This window comes from Oscarella lobularis, chromosome 3, assembly GCF_947507565.1.
Source record: "Oscarella lobularis chromosome 3, ooOscLobu1.1, whole genome shotgun sequence".
NCBI lineage: Eukaryota > Metazoa > Porifera > Homoscleromorpha > Homosclerophorida > Oscarellidae > Oscarella > Oscarella lobularis.
In genome coordinates, this window is record NC_089177.1 from 59,744 (window position 1) to 84,437 (window position 24,694).

Below are 24,694 nucleotides of genomic sequence, written 5' to 3' on the forward strand. Positions count from 1 at the left end.
TATCGAACTAGCGACGACACGACTCCAAAGCAAGGTCGCTGAGGCTTCGACTAAGTAACCAGTTGGCCCAACTCTTTAGCGTTTGCAGCGTGGGAAACGTGCTAAAAACCTATGTCCCCCATTAGGGGGTGTCCCCCTTTACCGGCCTCTACCCTACAGCCACAGCATGATTTGTACTTCCTCGCAGGGTACAAAGCAAAAATCTACAGAATGCTCTTTTCCAACTAGAAATATTCTACTGACAAAGGAATGAAATTATGTGAAATTATGTGATAGTATGTGTGACAAGCTTTAATTAAGTAATCACTGACGCACCGTTGCTCCGAGACCTCGTTCCCGCCCTCCTTAGGCAAGGCTGCAATGAGGACTTATAGATTCCTACTACTGCAACTCAGTCTAACGTCAAGTTAGTTGAATCGATAATCCGGGCTTTCGACAACGCAGAACATGAAAAGATTCTCTCCTTCCGTTGCGTCGGCGGCCTCGAAGCACCCGAAAACGCTGTCCAAGAAGTTTGATTATGGAACAGCGGGCTTTCGCGACAAGTATGTGAGCAGGATTGAGGCGAAAAATCGCGGGGGAAAAAAAATCGTTTCCTTTTTCACACGAAGAGCTGAAAACCTCGATTCAGTGATGTTTCGAATGGGTCTATTAGCCGTTTTAAGAGCCAAATCGACTAAAGGTAATAATAAATAGTACTGCACGAACACGGTTCTGTGGAAGAAAAAGACGTCTGTAGGGGAAGTGGGCGTGGTCGTCACAGCGTCGCACAATCCCATTCAAGTACACTCGTACACATATAGGGGAGGAGAGCGAAACGATTTAATTTTTTTTCTGTTTTTGAAGGACAATGGAGTTAAACTTATTGATCCGATGGGAGAAATGTTGACTATGGAATGGGAATCATATGCTCGAGATTTGGCAAATACGACGTAGAAGAAACAATGACTTTTAATTAATATAATTGCAATCAATTTGCTTAGGGACGAACTCCTCATTGATGAACTGTCAAAAATTGTTGAGAGAGAAGGAATTGATTTAGATTTTGATTCTCCTTCCATACCCATTGGAATGGACACAAGGTATCCATCTATCATTGATTATGATTTTCTTTAATTAATTAAGTAATAAGGCCAAGCTCTCCAAAATTATCTGAAGCAATTCAAGATGGAATTAAAGCTCTTCATGGAAAATATACAGATTTGGGCACGAAAATAATAATTCTCTTGTTTTTTGGAGGGGTTGTAAAGAATTTTCTAGGTCACATGACAACACCTCAAGTTCATTTCATTGTAAGATGTCTAAATACAAATGGACTATACGGGGAACCGTCAGAACGTGGCTATTTTATGAAATTGGTGACTGCTTTTTATAATTTGAACCAATCATCATCATCAGAGGTGAGTCAACTCAGTACAATCTATAACTAATTGATTATTCATCTAGAATGCTAGTTTATATGTTGATGGAGCCAATGGAGTTGGAGCACACAAGATTCCCATTTTACTAAGATGTCTTGAAGAATTGAAAACAGCAAATCAACAATGTTCATTTGACGTCATTGTGTGCAATGACGGAAGAGAGGGAAAACTCAATGAAAATGTAAAAATCTGCATTTTATAATTTAATTTGATCTAATTGAATTAGTGTGGTGCCGACTACGTGAAAACGAATCAATGTCCACCGCAAGGAATTGTGATGAAACAAGGAAAACGATATTGCTCATTTGACGGAGATGCAGATCGAATAATATTCTTTTATCAAGGCAAACGTAAGCACGTGACCTCACGAATGTATTGATTAATTAATTCAATAAATAAAATTAGAATCATGTCGAGTTCTTGATGGAGATAGAATTGCATGTCTGGTACAGAGTGAATATGAGACGCGTCTATTTTTAATTAATCGATTACTTTATTTTAGCTTTCTGACTATGTTCACGAAATGTTGACTCTCTTGAAAATTGAAGGGTTATCTGTTGGTAAATTCAATTCCCAAAAAAGCGATTTTTGATTCTTTCTTTTTTTGACTTGTAGCTGCCATAATGACGGGCTATTCAAATGGAAATGCTATTAATTATCTGAAAGGAAAAGTAAACGAATGTTGTCACCACTAATAGCCAGTCAGTTGCTATTGATTTTCTAGGACATTCGGGTGGAAATTGTTCCAACTGGTGTAAAGCACTTGAAAAAGAAATGCGAAGAATTTGACGTGGCAATCGCTTTTGAAGCAAACGGCCACGGAAACGTAGAGAAAATAGTCTAGAGAATCTGCTTTCACAACAATATAAAATAAATAATAGATGGTAGTCAAGGAAGACGTGAGAAGAAAAATTGAAAAAATAGCCAAAGAGAGAGACGGGTATTAATTAAAGCAGAGAAAAACGTTCTTCTACTTAGATTGAATAGAAACAAAGCGGAAGCTGCGGAGATTGTGAAGAATCTTATTGATTTGACCAATCAGGTAATGAGTAGACAAGTATTAGAGGAGAATACGCTTTATGCTGCTTTGCGCGCGCGCGTCCAGACCGTTGGCGACGCAATTTCAAATATGCTCCTCGTTGAGACGATTCTTCGAAAGAAAAATGTAAGGAGGAGGGAGAGGAGAAAGACCATCGCCGCCGCTTCAAAATCTCCTTTCTTAGTGGACGTTTGACGAATGGGCTCAGTGTTACGTGGATTTGCCTTCAAAGCAAGTCAAAGTCAAGGTAAGAAAACCTTTAATTAATTAATTAATTAATTAATTAATAACTAGGGTATCTAATCTATTAGGTGGCTGATCGAGGAATGGTGAAAACAACTTGGAATGAGCAAAGAGTCACCGACCCTCTAGTCTTACAGAAGAAAATTGATGAGCTGGTAGAGAAGCATCCCAATTCGAGAGCCTTTGTCAGGTAAGCGCGACGGAGGGCAAGACTGTGACACTAAATATATACTATGTAGACCCTCTGGAACGGAAGACGTTGTACGTGTTTATGCAGAAGCGGAAACTCGAGTAAGAGAAGAGTGATTGAGTGAGTGAAGTGAGAGTGAGTGGGGTTGGGTCATTGTTGTTTAGGAAATTGCTGATTGGCTGGCCAGACAAGTAGAAATCAATGTCTACGAGTTGGCTCATGGAGAAGGAGAAAAGCCTTGTCCACTTCACGTGATTTAAAAAAAAGGAAAGAATTGATTTGTTCTACTTTTGTTTGTACTGGATGATATCAACGAGATCGTATCCAGTGAGAGCAAACATTTGACCTTGATTGTCACTAAACTTCGCCCCAACTAATTGAACATCTGTTACCGAATCTTGATACATTAATTGAATCTAAACAATTAATTCGATTAATTAATTAATTAATTAATTAGATGACGTCACCTGACTGGATCCAGATCTCGGAAGATTCCAAACCCGTACAAAGGAATCTTCCGATGACGTCAAAAGCTAAACCATATTTAATTATTTATAATAGAGTAAAGTTAACTCTCAATTTTACCAGTCCCGTTTCTGTGGCAACGTCAATGGAATGTATCCACCTAGCGTGAGCAGAAATTTGAATTTTGATTTTTCCCGATGCAATGCTAAATATTTGAATGTGACCCGTCTCGTAACCGCCAATAATTAAATCATTCCATATTGATATTGAACAGCAGGAACTAAAGATAATGAAAATTCAATAATTATTTAATTTTTGAGTCATCATCATCATCACCCTTTGTCCTTGTTTGATTGAATCACTTTTAATTTTTGAAAATGATTATCCCATACGACAATTTTTCCATTTTCGTCACAACTTCCCAAAAACGTTTTTGAAGCTGTGACGTCACATACGGGATAGTTGTGCTCTTTCAATGTTTCGCTTTCACATATTTCCTTTCCCTTGTCTGGAATTTGAAAAGTGTAAATATCGCCCATTGACGTTCCTTTAGAAAATCAATAACGAAATCGATAACAAATAAAATGTGACGTCACCAATGCAAATATGAGAATCAATGGAACAAATTCCTCTAGCAAACATTGTTTCTAAACGAAGAAAGAGTAACAAGACCCTCCCTCCCTTCCTCTTTACTTTTCTTTTCTCACCTTGCTTCTCATAGAGTAAAGGCATTTGAAAAGAAAAGAGAAGAAGAGTCCCATTGTTTTCATACATCTAGATACACTACTCTAGTAAGTAATACTTTTTACGTACACCCTAACCTGAATTCCCTTTGTAAAAGCGACAGTTAATATAAGTCTTCCCGTACTGAGAGGACACCAGGCGACCTTGTAACCAATTATTATTAATTATGACGTCATTAATTAATTAATTATTTTTTCCTGCCTGCATGACATTTGTTCCCATATTCGATCCGGGTTGCTGCTCGACTGGAGTGACAGTTTTAAGAGATATTGGTTGGGATTCGGTCGTCGAAAAGTGAGAAATGCGAACCGACGATTTGTGTACGGTCGCGTAACCAATCGATTTCGTTTCGGGCAATTCGACTGCCGATAAGTTGTTCGATAGAAACGAAACGCTTCCATTGGAAAGCGTTATCGACTTGTGCTTCGAATACATTCGACGGTTGCCAAGTCCGGGATTCTTACAGTGTGCTTGGTGTCCCGTACACGTACAGTGTAGGTGACAATGAACGTCGACACCGCTCGCGGAATCATTCCTGCCGCTTATCTCCGTCAAGCATCCGATGCTAAAGCGGCAAGAGAAGCTCTAGTTCGACACCTATTGGAACAGGTGCACAAGAACTAGAGAAAAAGGAATCATTGCCCCGTAGACACGTGACTTGCACAACAGCGAAAATTGCCACTAGAAGGTTGGACAGACGACATGATCGAGATGCTCTTGCGCGATTTAGCACAGATGGACAGCAATAATTTTCCCGGTTCGGTTCGAAAAAAATATTGATTTCCATTATATAATTATTAGGAAATGTTGGCGTGGGAGAGCGAGAAGCTCGCATCTATAGCACTCTCGTATCGCAACGTCACTTCCGGTTTCATTGAAATTATTTGGAAAAAGTTAACATTATTCCTTTTCTCAGTCTTGGTCATGGAATTGGAAGATCAGGTGACGTCACTGCCGTTCAACCCAAAGCGGCCGGATCATCATTATTGGCAAAAATCACTAATTGTCTTCTATTAGACTTGTTTAGACAAATAGGTTAATTAATTGCTTCTTCTCTGTCTTTGTTAAATTCTCTCTCTGTAAGGAATTCGGTCTGCTGGAGCGTGCTTGCTACTTCCTATGGCTACAGGCATGAGTCTGGTCTTAGTCTTTCTCACACTCAAATCAACAAGACCTTCTTCCAAGTATATATTATGGCCACGCATAGATCAAAAGTCCTGCTTTAAATGCATGATAACAGCCGGTATTATATACAATGTATAGAAAGAAAAAGAGCAATTAGTTAGTTAGTCACTCACTTAGGATGTCAACCGATTGTCATTGAAAATTTATTGAATGGAGATGAATTAACGACTGATTTGACGAGCGTAGAGGCAAAAATTCTCGAATTGGGACCTGAAAATATAACGTGCCTTCATTCGACGACGAGTTGCTTTGCACCAAGAGTCCCTGATAAGTAAAAAAGAAACCCCGGCGGCGCGGGCTTAGGGAACCACGACGAATCAATTTTCTTATTAGAATAGTTGAACTTGCGATTTTATGCAAACGATATGGAATACCGCACGTTGTTAATAACGCCTATGGACTTCAGTCAACCAAATGCATTCATCTCTTAGAGGAAGTAAGAGGAGGAACAAATAGAGAAGACTAGAGAATCTTTTTCTTAGGGCAATCGATTAGGACGTATTGATGCCTTCGTTCAAAGCACAGACAAGAATTTTCTCGTTCCCGTTGGTGGTGCAATTGTCGCTGGATTTAATAAGGAATTTATTGATCTTGTGGCTAAAACGTATCCAGGTATACAAAGAAGTGTAGTTCCAAAGGTGTTCTATTGAATTGATTGATTTTGAAGGAAGAGCTTCGGCTACTCCATCCATTGACGTATTTATCACATTGCTATCAATGGGAGTGCAAGGCTACATCAAGTTACTCTCAGATCGTAGAGTAAGAGAGCAAGCAATCAGACCAAAAACAACATTAGCTTTGTTTTTAATTAAGGAGTTGTTTAAATATTTGGCTGATGGTTTACGTAAGTTAGGAGAAAAACACGGAGAAAAAGTCTTGGCTACAACAAAGAATCAAATTTCATTAGGTGAGTCCTTCCTTCTTCTCTTTTCCGTGTTATTATTTTATTTTTTAGCCATGAGCCTTTCAAGCATTAAAGCAGAAGCTCTAAAAGTGTCGTCTTCCTCATTGGAACGTGACCCTACTGAGATAGGAAGTATGCTTTTTACTCGATTTGTATCTGGCACAAGGTATGTGCAACGGCCGGTTTTTCTTAGTAAACTAGTAGAGGGGGCTGTGTTTTTAGAGTCATTGTACCAGGGAAATCAAATACAATTGGACTTCACACATTCCAAAATTGGGGTTCTCATCTAAACGATGAATATCCGTGTCCATATTTGACAGCTGCAGCAGCGATTGGACTCACCAAGCCGGAAGTAGACTCGTTTTTGAAAAGACTTGAAAAGGTGATAACGAAATTCAAAAGAGAACGCCGCCAGTAGTAGAATGTACGTTGGCATCCGGGCAGTAATTTCATTAACGTTCCTCGCTGTGACGTCATGCCGCTCGTGTATTTGCGTTCGATTCGGCGCACGTCATTCTTCTTCTTCAGCTTCCGACTTCTTTCTCGATCGATGGGAGACGACGCCGTAGCAAAAGCGAAGCGTGCCGCTGCTTATCGTGCCGTCGACGAGAACGTCAAGGTCGCGAATGCATCGATCGATCGGAGTCCCCCTAAACACTCTCCTCCGTTCACAGAGCGGTCAGAAACTGGGAATTGGAAGCGGATCGACGATTGTCTATGCAGTCGAAAGAATCGGTAGATCGACGATTTAGCTTACTCATAGGAAACTTGACGTATTATTGTAGGTGAACTCGTCAAGGAAAAGAAACTGACCGATCTAATCTGCGTTCCGACGTCCTTTCAGGTACAATAGTACGACTATAGGTGGTACTCACTGTATTATAATTTAGGCTCGTCAGCTCATTCGAGAAGCGGGTCTACTTCTTAGTGATTTAAATCAGCATCCGGAAGTAAACGAGCGCGGATTGGTTCCTTCCAATATACGGGGGCTTTTTTTAGTTAGATGTTGCCATTGACGGAGCGGACGAAGTCGATTTGCATTTGAATTGTATCAAGGGTGGCGGGTGGGTAATTGACATGCCGCTGTGCACGTGCAGATGTTGATTGGTCCACTCGTTTCCTAGAGGATGTCAAACACAGGAAAAACTTGTCGCATCATGTGCAAAAACCTTTCTTGTCATTGCTGATGAAAGGTCGTCTGACCCTACTTATTTGGCTATGATAATGTAGAGTGTTTTTCTTCCTCCTCCTTAGGAAGAACTCCGCTTGTCTCGGAGAAAAAGTTGCTGTTCCAATTCATTTATTATGGCATTAATTCTTTTTTTCCTTTTCTTAGTGGAAACAGGGTATTCCTATCGAAGTGATGCCAATTGCTTACGTTTCTGTAATGAATAAAATATCTCGTCTTGGCCTCAAGCCAATACTTCGAATGGCAAAGCAAAAGGCGGTCAGTGCTCAGACGACGAATATAGAGAAACGAAACATTTTGGCAGGGTCCCGTCGTTACTGACAACGGCAACTTTGTCGTCGATGCAACATTTGATAAAGTAATAAATAAAATAGTTGGTTGATGATGCATGGATTGGAATATTCGATGCGCAGGTGGACGATTGGAAAGCGATGGAGGAGCGACTCATTGGAATTCCCGGTGAGTGACCTGGGAACATCCTTCCTTCCTTTTCTCGCGCCGCGGATAATTAGTTCCAGTGTCGACTCCTCCCCCTGCACAGACCCCCAGACCTACGTCTATTGCATAGCATTTTCTAATGAGAATTGGAACTGCGTGCGCCCGTCTTATTAGTTCTAGTTCTGTGTGGTCGGTGACGTGACGTCGTTTGTCGTTAGGCGTGGTGGAAACCGGGCTTTTCATCAATCTTGCCCATAAAGCCTATTTCGGAAACGAAAACGGGACAGTCAGTGTCCGCGCCGGCGCCCAAACAACTCCAAAGTGAGAAGAAGATCATGCTCAAAGGAATGTCGTCAAGACAAAAAGGACGTCGACATCGACGTCCCTTTTATGAAGCACCCTATCCGTCCTATTCAGGTACACTTAGAACTAGTTTTGAAAGTAGACTATAGACGACACGCTTTAAGTACAAACATATATACGTAATGCGCATTCTCAATGGGCCTGGGTCTCCTTTTCGCGCTCATCGCGACTACTAGTGTTCTTTAGTTCAATTGCTTCGTGTAAATTCTTTATGTCTTCTTGAAGTCGATCGATTTCGTCTTGCGATTCGTTGACGCTTTTGCCTAAACTCTTAGAAAAACATTATTCCCCCCGGGCCCCTCTCTCTCTCTCTCTCATAGTGTTAGTTCCAACTTACCTCTAACTTTCCCAAAATCGTTTCGTAGACGCGAGTTATTTGACTAACTGAGTCTTCACTTCTAAAAAATCATTTTCTTCTCTCTGTATAAAGTGCACGTGGGCGCGAAACAAATCTTGCTTGAATTCTGATAGGACGCGTGTGAGCGTATCTGACGTCACTTTCAAAAGACTGCATTCATACGCATCTTTTGCTGTGTGACCCAAATTAATAATAGTCACTTTTCGAGCCAAAAATTGCCTAAAAATCAAATAGTGCACTAGTTAGAAATAGTTATTAATAATTTACCCTTGAGCTGCCCCATTGAGCGTCCATATCGAATAGTCAAACGATTTGGTATCGTCATTGGGAGAAGACGAACCAGTAAACGCTCCAAAGAGAACGTCTAAAAACGTGTTTGAGATGAGATGAGAATCTCCCTCCCCCCAACCCTTGATTCTCTCTCACCGGCCCGGTTCAAATGAGTGAGATAGTTAAGAAGAGACTGATGCACGGCTCTCTCTCGCAGAGAGACGCGCAGAACTGTGTTTCGCCTCAATCGAAACCAGCCTATAATACTCTTCAAGAGAGTTTAATTAATTAATTAATTAGACCTAGACCTAGAACTCGCGCGCGCGTGCGTGCGTGCGTGCGTGTGTGTGGAACGTACGTCAAACTTTCCCTTCGTCAGTCGATAGACGTCATCGATTTGCACCTCTCCTAGTCTGTTATAGAAACTAGAATAAAAGAAGTGACAATAGATTTATTAAAATTGGCGAATTATTGAACCTGAAGAGACGCTCGCAACATACGATTTCGTCGATTACTAAGTTCAAAGTGCTTTAAATAGCCCTCTTTAGAAGCGTACGCACCTGCAGTTTTTTGGTTTTTGCCGCAATCGAGTCGCCCCAAAAAGAAACCCTCCTAAAACGAACACTTTTCGCTCCGTTGAACGCGTTCTAAGCGAGTTTCGCAATACCGCGTCACACTGATCGCGACCGTTAGCGTCTAGAAAGAAGGTAGAAAGCAGAAATCCCGGTAAGGAGACTTCCATGATACTGGTACTGTAACAGCCGCGGCAAATTCGATTAGCGAATGATCGCGTGACTGGAACTATGAGTGCGCACGTGTAGCGCATTGCCACGCCCCTCATCGTACTTCCACTATGTCGATTGGAGTGGCTTTCGGTAAGTTCTGGTTCTGTTATTCAAGCATATAAGCGTTCGAAGTCGCGACTCTAGCATTAGACAGAACACGTGAAGTGTAGGATGGCGTCAGCCGTTTCCCCTAAAGGCACGCAACGCTCGAGGGGCCCCCTTTTCGTCTTTTCGTCTTTCGTCCTCGCTCTCGTCCTTCCCTCTACGATTCGCCGCTTTTCTCCGCAGGTTTACAAGACATACCGTTCGAACTGTGGGAAAACGGATGGGCGATCTGGTCGAAACAGCGCAAACGAGCGCGAATGGCCCAATTCATCATCGATCATCTTCACCATCGCAAATCGGCCAATTGGATCGACATATCGAAAGGAAAATTCGAACTGTGCAATTGGCAAGAAGTCGCGCAGGAGTGGTATCACGAAAAGAAACGCGATTCGGACATAACGGACGCAACGAGCATTTTACGCAAAGGATTACCACGCGCATTCCCCGGTCTATTCGAAGTCAAAAGCGAAGCGGTTCGAGACGGAACCCAATACATCAAACGCGTTTTTCAGGCACCCGATTCACTTTTACACGGTAAAGAATTCGAGGGAACGGGAGGGGGGCCCCCTTCCTATCAACATCCGTTCATTTTCTTTCTTAGATGTTTTGCGCTGCGCTCTTCAAGGAGACGTCATCAAAGACGAGGAAAGTCCTAGTTCCGGCGACGAAGATCATCGACATCTTCATCGTCTTGGTTTCGGTGGACTGACGTCACCGACCCTCTATTCACCACAACATTTGATGAACAACGTAATTGAATTCCGCCGCCTCGCAATGATAACAAATCATGTTTATCTTGATTAATATAGACGACACAGTTTCAACAATCTCCAATGCCACCTCCCCCTTTCCGAAGCTATTACGATGGAAGCGCTGGCATCCCATATAACAATCCTTACGCTGCTTCCGTATCAAGCATTTTTCAACAACAGCAACAGCAACAACAACAACAACAACAACAACAACAGCGTTCTTCTTCTTCTCATCAACAAGCGACTCCGTACAATAGTCATACTCCCAGTCCTGGTGGTGTTTCTCTTGTCGATGCTCAATTGGGTCGCGTCGAATCGTCATCTACGATTCATACCTTGGCTGATAACGGTTGTAATGTCGATAGTGCTGTCGAATCCGTGGCTGCAACGAGCGATCTATTGACTTCAAGTAAAAACAAAAAAAATCGTGATTCTTTTTAGTACTAACTCGCCTCTCTAGCTTTTTCTCCTATGACTCAGATTGGAAGTCCTTCTCAAAGTCATCAACCAAGTGTTGATAGTGGCAGTGGATCGATTGGGGTAAGACAACAACAACGACAACAAAGTGTTTTTTTTTTATTCCATTTTTGGATCTTCCTAGTCTCCTTTTTCGCGTGTCAATACGCCCTTTGTTTCCGCTATTACTGATATCGCTATTTCGTCCGACGTCTACGATCCCGTCGTGACGGCGGCGACGTGCCACGGTCTCTTTGACGCCAATACTCCGCCCATTACTTCATCTTCTCACGATAATCTCACATCGACTGGGGTCACGTCTCCATCTGAGTTCATTTCTTCTCCTCCTCAGCAACAACAGCAACAATTTGGGCATCCGTTGCCACCGCCGTCGTCACAGCAACAGCAACAGCAACAGCAACAGCAACAGCAGCCTCAGCCTCCATTCTATGAGCCTCGTAAGTTTTTTCCATGACATGTAGTCGGTCTCGTAGCGCAGTAGTCCTTTCTACTATTTATTGTCCTATATGTATACAAACACCACTTTTTGTAGTGTGGAAATTTGGTGGTGGTGGTGGTGGTGGTGTTGGTTCCATGCACGTTGGCCAATTGTTGGCTAAAGAATGAGCTCGCGGCGAATGGCTTTCTTTCTTTCTTTCAAGAGAGCGAGATGAGAGCACAACGAAAGGCAGACTTATCCAATTTTAGTTCAGAGTTATATTTAAGTTGCCGTTTACCTAAGAAGAATAAAAAGAGATGATCGTCACAATTAGAATGCACTTCCCTCTTTGACCACAAACCTAACCACAACCACCACAACCACTATATCATCGCCATCTCTCCTCTCTCTTTTACCATTGTACTTACTCTCTTTGACCTTTCACCTCTCGTACTTTAGAATTGGACGAACTGTGCTTGGGTGTTTCGCCTAAACGAAGTTCGACTGCCGTACGTTCTATATATAGAAATCATTATCATTTATTTATTTATTTATTAGGGTGGTGAACCTTTGTACGTTTTTTCGTCTGGAAGCATACCGATTCCCGAGGGTCAAATCACGCTCGTTTTTTACTCCGTTTCTCTTCATCAATACAAACGACTCGATCTTTGCCGTGCCAACGATTTCAATTACACGGCTATCATACCAGGTCTGCCTTACTTCATACATACTCTCTTTATCTTGATTCTTTATTCTCTACTAGCTCATTCTCACCCGGAAATAGTCAATTTACACGTCATCGTCAACGGCCAACCAGTCCTCGAAGACCAATTCGAATATTACGACGCTAGTCCTTCTCTCAGCGATTTTCTAACAGGCGACGTTCACGATCAATTATCCCAACTCTATTTCTTACTCGGAGAAGTTCTCGGCGGAAGTGGAACGGGTGTCGGTGACGGCGGCGGCGGAGGCATTTCTCTCTCTGCCTTACAAGGAGGCGGAGGTGGAGGCGGCGTTCAAGGCGAAGCAGCAAAGTCTCCGTCTTCCTCCGCGTCTAAATTGATGATGTTTTCTGCTCGCCTTGGCGTTCCGTCACTTATGCGTTTATTACTTCAATTGCCCCACGTCGATTCCTTACTCAAAGTGACTGACAAAAACGGAGTGGCGCCCGCGGAAATAGCGAAGGCTCACGGTCACTTTCACATGGCAGAATGCATGACAAAAATCCAAGAAAGGTTTGAAAAAGACATAAAATATATATCGTTCATTTTTCTTCTTCTCAGATTGGACGAATCAGCGAGCGCTTCAATTGACGATCTTCTCGACACATTGGCCTCTTCAAAGATCCGCGCTTCGGACTGCATTGCTTCTATTACGATGTCCGTACGCCGGATTATTTCCAAAGAAGAAAGGGCGGCGCCTCCAGCCGCCGAACAGGCGACAAGAGGCGTTCATCACGCCGAATCCGAAGAGAAATGCATCGAAGAAGTGATTCGCAGTCATCGAGCGCAAGTTGAACGTAACGAATATGCGAGAGTGCTCAACGAACAAAAGCGACTGAAAGCCGAATACAATTTGTTATCGCGAACGGTGGAGCGACTCGAAAGCGAACGAAATAGCGACGAGAAACAACTGAAAAGTCTTCACGGCGATCGTCTGACTCTCTTGAAATTAGTCGCGCGTTGGAATCTTCAAGCCGTTGTCTTGTATCGTCATTTGCAGGCCAATTTCTATAAGATGAATTCGACTGTTGCTCAAAATCTTGCGCTGAAAGAAGAAGCGAAAGTCGCCGAAGAAGAGAAGAAACGCTTGAAGGAAGAAAAGGAAACGTTGACGAAAGAATTAGAGCAATTGAAAGAAGGAGGCGGAAGTGCTACAACGGCGACAAAACGAAGCGAAAAAGAAGAAGCTGCTCTAACGGAAAAATACATGGAAATGTGTCGGCTTTTGGAGGCGGCGCAATTGGATTTAGAGCAGACGCATCAGAAGAAAGAGTGGCTCATGGAAGAAAACAAAAAATTTCTCGCCGAAAATCAAAAATTAGGCGAAACCGTGAAAACGGTGAACGCAATGCGAGCGAAACGAGACGAGGCGTTGGAAGCCAAAGACAGACTATCGCAAGCATTCAATACGCTGAAAGCAAGCAACAAACGATTGGAGGAACAAGTCCGCCAACTCAAAGCGTCTTACGAAGAACAACAGGTAATTTGAAAGGGTCTAAGTACGTCTATGCGATGGCTATCTTCTCTTTCTTATTTCTAGGCGGCGGCTGCCTCTGTTTTGGCTGTCAATCAAGCCGCTGCCGCTCCTGAGCCAACTCCGTCTCTTAGCGACTCGGCTATAGGAAGCATCGAGTCCCAATCGACGACGGGAAGTACTCAACTTTCTCAAGAATCGAGACCGCATTCGTTGCGACGTCTCAGTCCTTCTGAATTTACGAGCATGATGCCTAGTATGACGAAGGAACTGTCGTTTGCGGCAGGCCGGGGGGGAAAAGGTGAAGGGAAAAGTAGTCGTCATCTCTTCTTAGCTAAGCCGTCGTCTTATGTATAGGCATTCAAGATTTGGGATTTCAACTGAGATCGTCTTTTTTTCTTCAAGACATTACGGTAGCCAACGTTCGAGCGGCATACGACGAAGGATACGACCGACTTCTTCAGGTAAGAAAGCAAAAGAATGCACGCAAACGACGACGTCATACCCCCCCTACTTTATAGATCAATGGAAAACCCGTCGAAGCGACGAATGTCAAAGATGTGGAAAGAATAATGGAAAGGTCGTTGAAAAAGGACGGTTTCACGTTGACGTTGGCTCGTTCGAAAGCCGCCGCCGCCGCCGCCGCCTCCGTCTCTCGCAGCAGACCCACAAGCACGTCAACTGTCACTTCATCATCATCAATGGCTTTGTCTTCTTCTACGTCAACGGGATCGAAAGCGAAAATTACTCCTTCATTGACGCCAGCGCCTCCACTATCATCTGATCCGTCGCCTCACGATCCTCTGTATGATTGTCATCATCACCGCGATTCTCCTCTAATTAAATTTTGCTTAGGGTTCACGCTCCGCGAGAAGTTGTCATTCAAAGGCCAGAATCGGGCGAATTGGGCTTCAAAGTGAACGGAGGAAATGCCGTCGGAATATTTGTTAGTGCTGTGGGCAATGCGTCGATTGGACTCAAGAAAATGGATCAACTACTCGAATTAGAAGGATGCAATCTTCGCCAGGCAACCAAAGAAGACGTGATGGAAGCTCTTACGAAAGTCACACGCAATCCAACGACAAATCAAGTCAAAGTCTTGGCCCAATTCAATCCAGAAAGTAAGTTAGGGAAGGGACTCAAGGGAGAGGGCGCGACGCTTGCGTGCTACGCTCTTTTTTCTTTATTTAGAGTATGCTTGCTTGAGAGATCTCCAACGCGATCAGCTCGATTCGTTTCACATTCGATGCCAAACGTCTCAGCTTCGTTTCGAGTTAAAAGACTTGAAAGTGAAGAGGGGAGACGTTCTGCACGTCATCGAGTCAATGCACAAAATTGAAGGCCAAGTGACGTCCTATTTGGCGTGGAAAGTTAATCTTGACGGCACCGAAGTGGAAAAGGGAACCGTGCCCAATAGGACAAAGTATGACGCCTCGCTTGAAAATTCAATAAAAACTTTACTAGCATCTAATCCAGGGCCTTGGAACTTTATGAAAAGAAAAATAACGACGTCGTCTCAATTAATCCTTATCAGCGCGTTGCTCTGCAACGACGTAAGAAATCGAATTAATTAAATAAATAAATAAATAATAAAACGACTGTTTTTTTGTAGCTCACTTTGCGCGTCCCCTTCTTTTGTACGGCGACGAAGAGAAAGACGTGAAAAAAGAGTTGCTCAAACTCTATCCTCATCGCTTTTCTCTTTGCCCTCTCAGTAAGTTTCAGTCCTCTCTTCTTCCTTAATTAACTGGAGTGAATTGATGTAGAGAACGAATACAAAGACATCTCCGAAATGGACAAAATGGTCGAGTCTTTGGAGTTGATTGATTACGACCATCTTGACGAAGGATTCTCCTGTGTTGGAGTCGATGACGTCAGGTCTATCGCCTCTCAGGTAATCAATTGAATGCTACTACAACGCAAAGCACAAACTCGAATCTTCTCCTTTTTTTAGCACAAACACTGCATTTTGGACGTGAACGCTTTCTGCATTGTTCGACTTCAAGCAGTCGATCTTCATCCGATTGTCATCTGCCTCAAATCGACGACATTACCTTCAGAAATATTGAAAATCGTGGAGAAGCATCAAGCTCACAGTAAGTTCAATATAGAAAAAAAATTCATTCGTTCATCTAAGTCTTTGCTAGCCGTTATTGAGGCGGACAATCTGGCTGACGCCTGTAAAGCGGTCAGCGATGTTGTTGCTTCGCAACAGCTAGAACGCCTTTGGCTGTCAATTTAGAAACTTGCTCTCTACTGTACTAAGGCCTATTTTAGCGCTAGTGTGTGTTTTAACCAAAAAAAGAACAGATCAGTATTCGTCTGGTGTAGGTGCGGGTTTCACATTCTGTATCTAGTAGGTTTATAGACGATTTATGTTTATAGATGAGAAATCGTACAAGTACAGTGTACTGTACGCGTCGCGCGAGTGATTACGCAGTGATTACGCAGCGACACGCACAGTCGCGCGGAAGGCTTTGTTATGGCGAGCAGTCGTCGACTGTCTCTCCTCCGCTTATCGTCGTCCATCTCGCCGCCTCCGACTCAAGAATCGAACGACGCAATGAGCGATGCGTCCGATGCGGCGGCGACGCGACGTTTGGGTCTTTCTCCGCCTCCGTCCGTTTGTGGAACCGATACGGCACTCTTCGAAGCGTGTCGCACGGGCGATCTCACGCGCGTTCGACGTCAAGTGTCGACGAGCAACGTAAACGCGCGAGACACGGCGGGAAGAAAGTCGACTCCTCTTCATTTCGCCGCAGGTACAAAGAGAACCACGCCCCCTCAAGAAAACGATCGAAATCGCATTCGATTCGAATTCTCAACGAATCCAATACTTTATATCGATCTTTTCAACACTTTGTTCGTTTCGCTTCGCGTATATAACCATTCGTTAGGGGTTTACTTCGGTGGGCGTGTCTGTGGTTCGGGGGGTTGGGAATGACTCTTCCTTCGTTTCTTTCCAGGATTCGGTCGCAAGGAAGTCGTCGAAACCCTACTACAATGCGGAGCAAATGTTCACGCGAGAGACGACGGTAAATTCTACGATCGTGATCGTTTATCGTCGTTTTTTGGACGAGAATTCTTTTTTTTTCTTTTTCTTTGAAGGGGGTCTCATTCCTTTGCACAACGCATGCTCGTTTGGCCACGCCGAAGTCGTTCAATTGCTTCTCACGAGCGGAGCCGATCCGAATACGCGCGACAATTGGAATTTCACTCCACTTCACGAAGCGGCGATCAAAGGAAAAATCGACGTTTGTATTGGTCAGAAAATTGGAATTTTTCTGAAAAAATTTAGTTAGTAGTTTTTCTTCAGTTTTGCTACAACATGGAGCTGATCCAAATATTCGAAATACTGACGGAAAAACTCCTCTCGATTTAGCCGACGTTTCCTGTCGAAACGTTCTCACTGGAGATTATAAAAAAGACGAACTCCTCGAATCATCAAGGTAAAATCAATTAACTAATTAATAAGGAGATTTAATATCTCCACTCAACGTTAATTAATTAATTAATCTAATTAATCCAATTAAGGAGTGGTGATGAGGAGAAATTAATGTCTTTGCTGACTCCACTCAACGTCAATTGCCACGCAGCGGATGGAAGAAAGGCAAAGAAATGAAATTTATAATACTATTTAATGACGTCATATATTTTTTCTAGTCGACGCCTCTTCATTTGGCAGCTGGCTATAATCGAGTTAAGATTGTGCAACTCTTGTTGCATCATGGCGCAGATGTTCACGCAAAAGACAAAGGGTAAATTACATATCGATGTCTCTTAATTAATTATTTATTGATTGATTTTTTAGTGGATTGGTTCCCCTGCATAATGCTTGTTCGTATGGTCACTATGAAGTGACTGAGTTGCTTGTGAAACACGGTGCCAGTGTGAATGCCGTGGATCTGTGGCAATTCACTCCCTTACATGAAGCAGGAAGCAAAAACAGGCACGTGACGTGGGCCCTAAAGTCTATTTATTATCTTGATTATATGTTAGGGTGGAAGTCTGCTCTCTTTTACTCAGTTTTGGCGCTGATCCAACGCACGTTAATTGTCATGGACGAAGTGCTCTTGATGTAGCAGCTTCGCCGGAATTGGCCGAAAAATTGACAAGTAAGTTTCAAAATTTTAATTGAATTTATACTAATTTATATTATTTAGGAGAGTGGAAGGCGCATTCTTTGCTCGAAAGCACGAAAACAGCTGATTTGCCAAAAATCAAAAAAATTCTCACGTCGGAAATTGTGAATTTTCAACATCCACACTCTTTGGAAACACCTCTGGTAAGAAACAGATAATTATACATGATTAATTAATTAATTATTATTGAATTTAAGCATTGTGCTGTTGCGTCATCGTATCCAAAACGAAAAGCGTGCACGGAATTTCTAATCAAAAAGAATGCAGACGTCAATTTGAAAAATAAAGAGTTTGAGTTGACACATTTTCATTACTCTTCATTCCTTCACTTCTTTGTCTCTACACCACATAGGATGCAAACGCCGTTACATGTAGCAGCGGAAAAAGCTCATCTAGATTCCATGGAACTTCTTCTGAAGAACGGAGTCAAAGTGAGAGATACAATAGCATCGCGATTGATTTATCCTATTGATTTTTTCCTTTAGGTGAATGCTGTGGACTCGAGTGGCCAATCAGCGTTACACAAAGCAGCGCGCGAAGGTCTCGTGCAAGTGTGTCGCGTTCTTCTCGCCAACGGAGCCGACGCCAGTCTCATTTCAAATGACGGATACACGCCAGCGCAAATGGCTCCGGAAAACGTCCGCAAACTTCTCCTAGGTATAGTAGCGTCCCTGACGTCGCAATGCTTTTCATTGTGACGTCAGAGTTATTTAACGCGCGCTTTTTAGAGCCTCCTGGTGATATTACGGATACGGATCAGCAATTGCTTGAAGCCGCTAAAGCCGGAGATCTCGACGCCGTCAAAGTAAAAAAACAATAATTAATTAATTAATTAATTAATGTCTTCTTTGTTAGCGACTTTGCACGCAGCAAAATGTGAATTGTCGCGATTTGGAAGGACGCCTCTCGACTCCTCTCCACTTTGCAGCCGGCTACAATCGAGTTCCCGTCGTCGAATTCTTACTTGTTAGTGGAGCAAACGTTCAAGCAAAAGACAAAGGGGGTCTCGTTCCCCTGCACAACGCCTGTTCCTATGGTCACTACGAAGTCGCCGAGCTTTTAGTCACGGTAAGAAAATTCAAATTTAATTATAATTGATTAATTTGATTAGCATGGGGCGAATGTAAATGCGACGGATTTGTGGAAATTTTCGCCACTTCACGAAGCCGCTGCAAAAGGAAAATACGAAATTTGCAAATTACTTCTCAAGGTAATAATCTATGACACGTGACCTTATATATATATATAATGGGTGCTATTTTTAGCACGGTGCCGATTCCCTTCGAAAAAATCGCGACGGGAATTCGCCACTTGATCTTGTAAAAGAAGAAGACGGAGATGTGAAGGATTTGCTACGTGGGGATCCAGCTCTATTGGAAGCTGCAAAGAAAGGAGACCTAGCCAGGGTTAACATAAACAAAAAATCAATAATTATTAATTAATTAATTAATTAATTAATTAAGGTTGCTCGACTCGTGACAGTTGATAATGTGAACTGTCGAGATCAAGCGGGAAGAAATTCGACTCCACTTCATCTAGCAGGTTTGCCACTTAATTATTTGAAAAAATTATTGACGCAAAATGTACTACACTCGAAGCCGGATACAATCAAGTGGAAGTTGCCGAATATTTGCTTGAACACGGAGCAGACGTCAATGCAAAAGACAAGGGAGGTCTAATTCCTCTTCACAACGCATCATCATATGGGGTAATTAAATACTATAAATAATTTTGTGTGGTCACGTGGGTTTAGCATGTTGAAATGGCCGCTCTTCTCATCAAACACGGCGCTCTCGTCAACGCGACGGATAGGTGGAATTTCACGCCTCTTCACGAAGCCGCGCAAAAAGGAAGAACACAACTTTGTTCCTTACTAGTCAGAAATAAAATAAAAATAATAAATATATAATAAATATTTAACTTCTTTAGATCTTACACGGAGCTGACGTGAATATGAAAAATCAAGAAGGCCAGACAGCATGTGACTTGGCCACTGTATGTGTCTCTATCTCTTAGAGTAAGGCTTCAATTTCTTCTTCTTCTAAGGCTCAAGATGTGAAGGCTTTGCTTTCGGCTGCTGCCCCTGCGGCGCCCGTTCGCACGTTGAGTAGCACGGATGCGGATATGTTGTCTGGATTGTCTCCCGCTGGAGCGGCGCTTCTTAGCTCCGAATTGGAGCCGCCTCTCGTTCCAATGCTCGTAGAACGATCAAATGCCATTGGAAAAGAGGGTACCGTATGATCAATATTATTTATCTTATAAAGATTATTGATTTTTGTAGCTGATCAAGCTGATATGACGGTTGGAGATTTGCTCAAATCGATTGGGCTTCCACTGCTATCAGAACTTTTTGAAAATGAACAGGTATTTGTGAAGAAATCATACTTAATTATCTATTGATTTTTGTCTTGATAGATTACTTTGGATGTTCTCATGGATATGGGGCACGAAGAACTAAAGGAAGTGGGCGTGCGTGCCTATGGACACCGACACAAGATCATCAAAGGAGTCAAGGAACGATGCACGGGACCCGGTAAGTCATGTGCACATTCTCAATAAATATTGACATTTTAATGTTTCCAGGTCGAACTTTTGTAGCGAAACCACCTGTCACTGAGGGAACGCTTCTTGTTAATTTGGCTCCAGATGATTGTGATTTTATACAGACTGCAGAAGAGGTAATAATAAGTGCGGGAATGGGAATTTCCTTATTATTGGTTATTTTTAATTAAAGATGCAAAGTACGATTCGAGAGCACAATGACGGCGGTGCAGCCGGCGGCATTTTTAAATCATATAATATAATCAAAGTAGGAAGACGTTCAGTTTTTTCATTAATTTAATATTCTCGCCGGGAAATTTTTTTAGATTCAGAGAGTAATCAATACGAAATTGTGGCAAAGATACTGCTACAGAAGACAAGAGGTAAGACAACAGAAAATAATGGGAGAAAAAATCAACGTCTAAAATCTAGATTGCTGAACAAAATAGTGGCAATTTCAACGAGAGAGTTCTTTTCCACGGTAAGATGCATCCCTCACACACACATACACCCTTCCCCTGACACCTATTCAACACGAGTGAGCTTCCAAAAAAGCATCGGGCTTTGTGCCAACAAGATGGGAGGAGCGCATTTTGCCTTACGACTGTACTAGCAACGATTGCTTACTGCCTTCCCTAGGATCTCCCTTTGTAAACGCTATAGTCCAAAAAGGATTTGATGAGCGCCACGCTTACATAGGAGGAATGTTTGGCGCAGGTCAGTCGATTTTCAATAGAACAATCCTCTTTTTTTATTATTACCTACCCCCCCCCCCCCCCCCCCCCCCCCTCCAAGGTCTTTACTTTGCTGAAAACTCGTCCAAAAGTAATCAGTACGTCTACGGAATTGGCGGGGGCACGGGCTGTCCCGAACATCGCGACAAATCGTGCTACGTTTGCCATCGACAGCTGATTCTCTGCCGAGTTGCTTTAGGAAAGGTTTTCTTGCAATTTTCCGCTATGAAAATGGCTCACGCGCCGCCAGGACATCATTCGGTTGTCGGACGACCGAGTGTCGGTGGATTAGCCTTTACAGAATACGTCGTCTATAGAGGAGAACAAGTAGGGGAAGGGAGGAAGGGAGAAACGACGACATTTTCTAATGTCTCCTTCTCTAGGCCTATCCTGCATATCTGATTGAATATCAAATTAAAAAGCCGCCGCCGCCACCGACCTCAACATCAGGTCGCGATCCTCTCTGAATACGACATCTTTTTAATTAATCAGCTTTAAACACTTTTTACTACTAGTGGAGCACGATTTTTGTAGATCTCCCTAGCGCCGTGAGCAATCGTACTAGATAAATAACGTATGGATGATAGGATAGTAGAAGAGCGACAAGGTGCCACGGGCGGCGGAATCAAACAATAGGATCCTGTGCATACACAAACAAAAATTTTTTTTCCCGTGCCCCAGGCGAGTAGGCGGGTCAACAGAAGAGACGCGCACTATAAGGTCTTCCCCCAAATCACTTTTCGCTTGTCCACCTCGCTCGGCTGCCGGCCAAGTTCCGCTATGGGATTCTTCTCGTCAACGAAGCGTTTTATAGCCGCGTCGCTTTTCTCCCGCCTCGTTCTCGTCGTCGCCTTGGCCGCCATCATCGTTCCCATCCTCGCTTACGTCGTGTCGCAAAACAGAGCCGTTTCGGCGACAGCAGCGGCGCAAGGGGACAGCACAACATCGATACCGGTAAAGAAAACAGTCTCGTACTCGCATATAGTTAGAGAAGGTCTCCATTTGCGAGTACGTGCCCATAGACCGGCAATAGTATGCGCTGTCTTAGACGTGTTTTCCGACGGTGACTCGCAATGTGGAGCCTCTTGTGAGGAGTCTCGTCGCCGATAATGTTTCCCAAGATGATCTCCTCACTCTCTTGGACATTATGACGGAAACGAATTTTAGTCATCCCAGCGCCTCGTCTGAAGCTCTATTGCGTGTCATCGCTCTCGGAATTCGTGTCGTTCGACCCATTATGACTGCATTTAATGTCACGCATCCCATCGAACTTCTTACTCGACTTCCCGTCATCACCAAACTATTTCGAACGAAAGGTTTATAGCTGGCGTCCACAGAGATATGACGACGACACGTCGTTGTTTTGTTTTATTATTATTATTAGGTCCGCTTGTCTGTCATCGAGACACCGTTCCTGATAACGATCAAGGTTGCTGTTACTTTTCCTGTTCTAACTGGGACTGGTACGAAGCGAAGGAAATCAAGGCAGCTCACGGGATGCTCTATACAGCCTTTGCACTTGGCATCATTATGATTGTCATTGCCATTGTCGTTCTAGTCAAAGTTCCTTCAGAGTTAGTTCCATTATTAGTCTTTGCTTTTTGAAACGGAACTGATTGTGTGTGTCTTTAGGAGAACGTTTCCCAACGTCATACCTTATTACGTCATGGTCATTCAATTCGTCATTTGTAAGGATCATAGAATTAATTAGTCAATGGCTATTGTATTATTTATCTAGCCTTTGTAATGTGCATTATTCATTGGATTGGCAAGGAGACGTCATTCTGCTGCAACAAGGCAAACTTCCTTGAGGCTACCTTTAGCTCGGGCGCTTGTGGAGGAACCTACGTTCAAAGTAATTTAATAGCACAGTCTTTTTTCTATGAACAGTTTTCCTTCCTTTTTCCCCTCAATAGCTATTACTGAACAATACGGTGGAATTTCTCTCGCGTTCTGGTGGGCTTCTGCTGCCTTTAATATATGGCTTTTTATTGTTTTTCCTCAAAACGTCTCAAAGACCAACATGAAACTACTCTTCCTATTTGAATCTGTCATTGCCTGGATTTTGCCCGCCTTTTTTATTGGAGTTCAGTTTTCACTGAAAGGAAAGGATACGTTCACGCTGCAGCCTTTTTGCCACGACTGCATGGGTCTCGACGAACAGGTTCTCTACTTCTTCTACATTCTTCAAGTTCAAATAGTTACGGGACTAGCGGGATTTTTCATTTCATGGTTCATCTATAAAAAAGTAAGTCTTTTGTCTTCTCCTCTCGTAAAACATTTGTTACGTTGTCGCTCTACAGTATCGATCCGTTGAAGAAGGGGACGTTGATGACGAAATAGCTGGGAAAGTTATTGCTGAAAACGAAGAGTTTTCCTATGTGAGCAATCGGTACATCTACTACGTTGTGGCCATATTTTTTTCACTTACCTTGAATCTTTTGGTCTATTCCATTTTCACGCTTTCGCTTGGTGACATCGAGTCTGCAATTGAAGAATATTTTCTCTGCGCCGCCTTTTCCTTCAATGCTCCTGATGCCTGTGTAAGAGGTGGTGCAGCTCAATATTCCACTGTTCTCATTCTTCTCCTGTGGCCATTTAACGTGCTCGGATTAGCACTCATTAACCTATCCTACCTCATTTTCACTATCCGGAGTCAATACTAGAAGACTCGAACGAACGAACGAACGAACGAACGAAAAATTAGCACACTGCACGCTCTTCAAATTGTCTGTTTTGTGAGAAATAAACTAGTACACGTACTCAGTAGCGGCGGCTGATGTTACTGTGTTATGCTACTAGGAAGTCGAGCGTAGAAGATGAAGTCAAAGCTGCTATTGGACACCTACGAGGTCATTTAATTAATGAATAAATTGAGAATGAATATTTACACGTAGAAAAAGCAAAATCCCTATCTAGGTAGCCAAAATATGTCCGTCTTCGATTCTCTTGATCCAGCTCCTCTCGCCACGTTTCCACCTAAAAAAAAGAAGGTTAGTCTCTGTCAAATCATCGTTTTACGTACCTTTTGATTTGCGTCCATATTCGCGTTACCCAGGCTACACCACGAGGAGGTTTGGACGCTTTCGTAGCCCAAGGCAGCCACCGCAAGCGATGACCACCCGTTCCAAAAATTTAGGGCGAGTTGCGGGTCCTCGGCCACCCCAATCAGTACCGCCTGGACGAGAGTCGGCCCCTGAAACCGAGTCCCCCGGCTCGTTGGTACCAAAGCCTTCGGTATGTCTTCCTGAGAAGAACCGGGCCTTGTGGAAGTGGAGAAGCGGCCGACCACTGTTTGTAGGAGTCGACAGGAAAGGCAGTGCAATGCCCAAGTCGAAGTCTCCTGGGCCAGGTCATCCTCCGTCTAATCGTGCCATGGGTGAGAAAAGTGCCGGCAACCAGACCGTAATGAACACCCCCTCCAAGTCGTGCCCGCTCGAGCCTAGCGCGGGCCGTACTTGTTCGGCAACAATAAGACATTGGCGACCTTTATACCCAGTGCGTAAACCGAGGCCGAAGCCCCCCATCGCCCTGCCTACGGGCTCCGGCACGGATTAATCCGTGGGCCACGCTGAAACAACAACCCAGGACTTGCCTTTTGTCTTCCCCCGAGCCGGTCCGATCAAGGAAGAGACGCAGCGAACCGCGACGCATCCACCCTCAGCCGCAACTGAAGCAAATCGGTTGTGCGCTTTGCTTTTGAACAGCGTAGCCACGCCCAGCGCGCTCATTTGT

At 43.4% G+C, this 24,694-nt stretch overlaps 8 protein-coding genes and 1 long non-coding RNA gene across 13 annotated transcripts; 6 read left to right on the top strand and 3 right to left on the bottom strand.

Moving 5' to 3' along the window:
• The first annotated feature begins 34 nt into the window (after nucleotides 1-34).
• Nucleotides 35-3,613, top strand: LOC136184940 (phosphoacetylglucosamine mutase-like). 3 transcript variants are annotated; one of them, XM_065971958.1, is made up of 20 exons: nucleotides 39-545; nucleotides 612-682; nucleotides 740-783; nucleotides 847-932; nucleotides 984-1,082; nucleotides 1,133-1,206; nucleotides 1,261-1,400; nucleotides 1,447-1,602; nucleotides 1,648-1,771; nucleotides 1,827-1,867; nucleotides 1,924-1,981; nucleotides 2,037-2,092; nucleotides 2,146-2,247; nucleotides 2,303-2,361; nucleotides 2,409-2,463; nucleotides 2,527-2,586; nucleotides 2,645-2,707; nucleotides 2,772-2,893; nucleotides 2,943-2,994; nucleotides 3,058-3,451. In XM_065971958.1, exons 1-20 carry the CDS (start codon nucleotides 448-450, stop codon nucleotides 3,151-3,153), a joined length of 1,656 nt encoding a protein of 551 aa, XP_065828030.1. In that variant the 5' UTR covers nucleotides 39-447; the 3' UTR covers nucleotides 3,154-3,451. The 3 variants fall into 3 exon arrangements, with proteins under 3 accessions (XP_065828028.1, XP_065828030.1, XP_065828029.1); XM_065971956.1 differs by having other exon boundaries at nucleotides 35-545; nucleotides 1,133-1,400; nucleotides 3,058-3,613; XM_065971957.1 differs by lacking the exons at nucleotides 39-545; nucleotides 740-783 and having other exon boundaries at nucleotides 1,133-1,400; nucleotides 3,058-3,613.
• LOC136184943 (WD repeat-containing protein 54-like) lies at nucleotides 3,043-4,551 on the bottom strand. The gene is made up of 8 exons (XM_065971961.1): nucleotides 4,304-4,551; nucleotides 4,180-4,245; nucleotides 4,066-4,132; nucleotides 3,955-4,005; nucleotides 3,695-3,905; nucleotides 3,479-3,638; nucleotides 3,361-3,426; nucleotides 3,043-3,309 (listed from the first exon to the last, which is right to left on the bottom strand). Exons 1-8 carry the CDS (start codon nucleotides 4,535-4,537, stop codon nucleotides 3,178-3,180), a joined length of 987 nt encoding a protein of 328 aa, XP_065828033.1. The 5' UTR covers nucleotides 4,538-4,551; the 3' UTR covers nucleotides 3,043-3,177.
• Nucleotides 4,552-4,578: 27 nt separating this feature from the next.
• Nucleotides 4,579-6,667, top strand: LOC136184950 (O-phosphoseryl-tRNA(Sec) selenium transferase-like). Its single transcript, XM_065971968.1, has 12 exons — nucleotides 4,579-4,711; nucleotides 4,772-4,859; nucleotides 4,904-4,970; nucleotides 5,019-5,137; nucleotides 5,187-5,345; nucleotides 5,405-5,558; nucleotides 5,621-5,723; nucleotides 5,770-5,899; nucleotides 5,955-6,046; nucleotides 6,101-6,194; nucleotides 6,243-6,357; nucleotides 6,414-6,667. The coding sequence occupies exons 1-12, from the start codon at nucleotides 4,607-4,609 to the stop codon at nucleotides 6,607-6,609; spliced, it is 1,422 nt and encodes a 473-aa protein (XP_065828040.1). The 5' UTR covers nucleotides 4,579-4,606; the 3' UTR covers nucleotides 6,610-6,667.
• A 74-nt stretch (nucleotides 6,668-6,741) lies between these two features.
• LOC136184339 (ribose-5-phosphate isomerase-like) lies at nucleotides 6,742-7,295 on the top strand. The gene is made up of 5 exons (XM_065971222.1): nucleotides 6,742-6,810; nucleotides 6,866-6,926; nucleotides 6,977-7,035; nucleotides 7,082-7,141; nucleotides 7,191-7,295. Exons 1-5 carry the CDS (start codon nucleotides 6,742-6,744, stop codon nucleotides 7,293-7,295), a joined length of 354 nt encoding a protein of 117 aa, XP_065827294.1.
• A 232-nt stretch (nucleotides 7,296-7,527) lies between these two features.
• On the top strand, nucleotides 7,528-15,963 carry LOC136184946 (uncharacterized). 3 transcript variants are annotated; one of them, XM_065971963.1, is made up of 23 exons: nucleotides 7,528-7,638; nucleotides 7,685-7,738; nucleotides 7,794-7,839; nucleotides 8,037-8,235; nucleotides 9,883-10,233; nucleotides 10,301-10,449; nucleotides 10,509-10,860; nucleotides 10,912-10,991; nucleotides 11,053-11,365; nucleotides 11,806-11,855; nucleotides 11,905-12,055; nucleotides 12,110-12,581; nucleotides 12,630-13,548; nucleotides 13,609-13,843; nucleotides 13,900-14,006; nucleotides 14,064-14,347; nucleotides 14,398-14,663; nucleotides 14,734-14,965; nucleotides 15,019-15,095; nucleotides 15,155-15,256; nucleotides 15,309-15,436; nucleotides 15,497-15,638; nucleotides 15,690-15,963. In XM_065971963.1, exons 2-23 carry the CDS (start codon nucleotides 7,722-7,724, stop codon nucleotides 15,782-15,784), a joined length of 4,767 nt encoding a protein of 1,588 aa, XP_065828035.1. In that variant the 5' UTR covers nucleotides 7,528-7,638; nucleotides 7,685-7,721; the 3' UTR covers nucleotides 15,785-15,963. The 3 variants fall into 3 exon arrangements, with proteins under 3 accessions (XP_065828035.1, XP_065828037.1, XP_065828036.1); XM_065971965.1 differs by lacking the exons at nucleotides 7,528-7,638; nucleotides 7,685-7,738; nucleotides 7,794-7,839; nucleotides 8,037-8,235 and adding an exon at nucleotides 9,030-9,684; XM_065971964.1 differs by lacking the exons at nucleotides 7,528-7,638; nucleotides 7,685-7,738; nucleotides 7,794-7,839; nucleotides 8,037-8,235 and adding an exon at nucleotides 9,693-9,790.
• LOC136184951 (BRISC complex subunit abraxas 2-like) lies at nucleotides 8,249-9,586 on the bottom strand. The gene is made up of 9 exons (XM_065971969.1): nucleotides 9,477-9,586; nucleotides 9,370-9,421; nucleotides 9,287-9,323; nucleotides 9,168-9,234; nucleotides 8,966-9,077; nucleotides 8,807-8,903; nucleotides 8,639-8,758; nucleotides 8,519-8,579; nucleotides 8,249-8,451 (listed from the first exon to the last, which is right to left on the bottom strand). Exons 1-9 carry the CDS (start codon nucleotides 9,549-9,551, stop codon nucleotides 8,314-8,316), a joined length of 759 nt encoding a protein of 252 aa, XP_065828041.1. The 5' UTR covers nucleotides 9,552-9,586; the 3' UTR covers nucleotides 8,249-8,313.
• A 51-nt stretch (nucleotides 15,964-16,014) lies between the features above and the next one.
• Nucleotides 16,015-21,545, top strand: LOC136184947 (poly [ADP-ribose] polymerase tankyrase-1-like). The gene is made up of 30 exons (XM_065971966.1): nucleotides 16,015-16,304; nucleotides 16,509-16,577; nucleotides 16,651-16,806; nucleotides 16,859-16,991; nucleotides 17,077-17,152; nucleotides 17,206-17,300; nucleotides 17,354-17,491; nucleotides 17,542-17,657; nucleotides 17,706-17,827; nucleotides 17,882-17,973; nucleotides 18,037-18,115; nucleotides 18,170-18,341; nucleotides 18,413-18,489; nucleotides 18,540-18,752; nucleotides 18,796-18,894; nucleotides 18,950-19,090; nucleotides 19,148-19,226; nucleotides 19,283-19,392; nucleotides 19,438-19,560; nucleotides 19,614-19,679; nucleotides 19,731-19,914; nucleotides 19,966-20,048; nucleotides 20,100-20,217; nucleotides 20,268-20,362; nucleotides 20,419-20,493; nucleotides 20,552-20,608; nucleotides 20,658-20,706; nucleotides 20,865-20,942; nucleotides 21,021-21,286; nucleotides 21,343-21,545. Exons 1-30 carry the CDS (start codon nucleotides 16,025-16,027, stop codon nucleotides 21,424-21,426), a joined length of 3,525 nt encoding a protein of 1,174 aa, XP_065828038.1. The 5' UTR covers nucleotides 16,015-16,024; the 3' UTR covers nucleotides 21,427-21,545.
• A 129-nt stretch (nucleotides 21,546-21,674) lies between these two features.
• LOC136184948 (uncharacterized) lies at nucleotides 21,675-23,728 on the top strand. The gene is made up of 7 exons (XM_065971967.1): nucleotides 21,675-21,913; nucleotides 22,008-22,275; nucleotides 22,344-22,533; nucleotides 22,592-22,647; nucleotides 22,698-22,814; nucleotides 22,876-23,207; nucleotides 23,263-23,728. Exons 1-7 carry the CDS (start codon nucleotides 21,740-21,742, stop codon nucleotides 23,623-23,625), a joined length of 1,500 nt encoding a protein of 499 aa, XP_065828039.1. The 5' UTR covers nucleotides 21,675-21,739; the 3' UTR covers nucleotides 23,626-23,728.
• An 84-nt stretch (nucleotides 23,729-23,812) lies between these two features.
• LOC136184952 (uncharacterized) lies at nucleotides 23,813-24,618 on the bottom strand. The gene is made up of 2 exons (XR_010669449.1): nucleotides 23,985-24,618; nucleotides 23,813-23,938 (listed from the first exon to the last, which is right to left on the bottom strand). It is a non-coding gene; the product is annotated as an uncharacterized lncRNA (long non-coding RNA).
• Nucleotides 24,619-24,694: the final 76 nt, after the last annotated feature.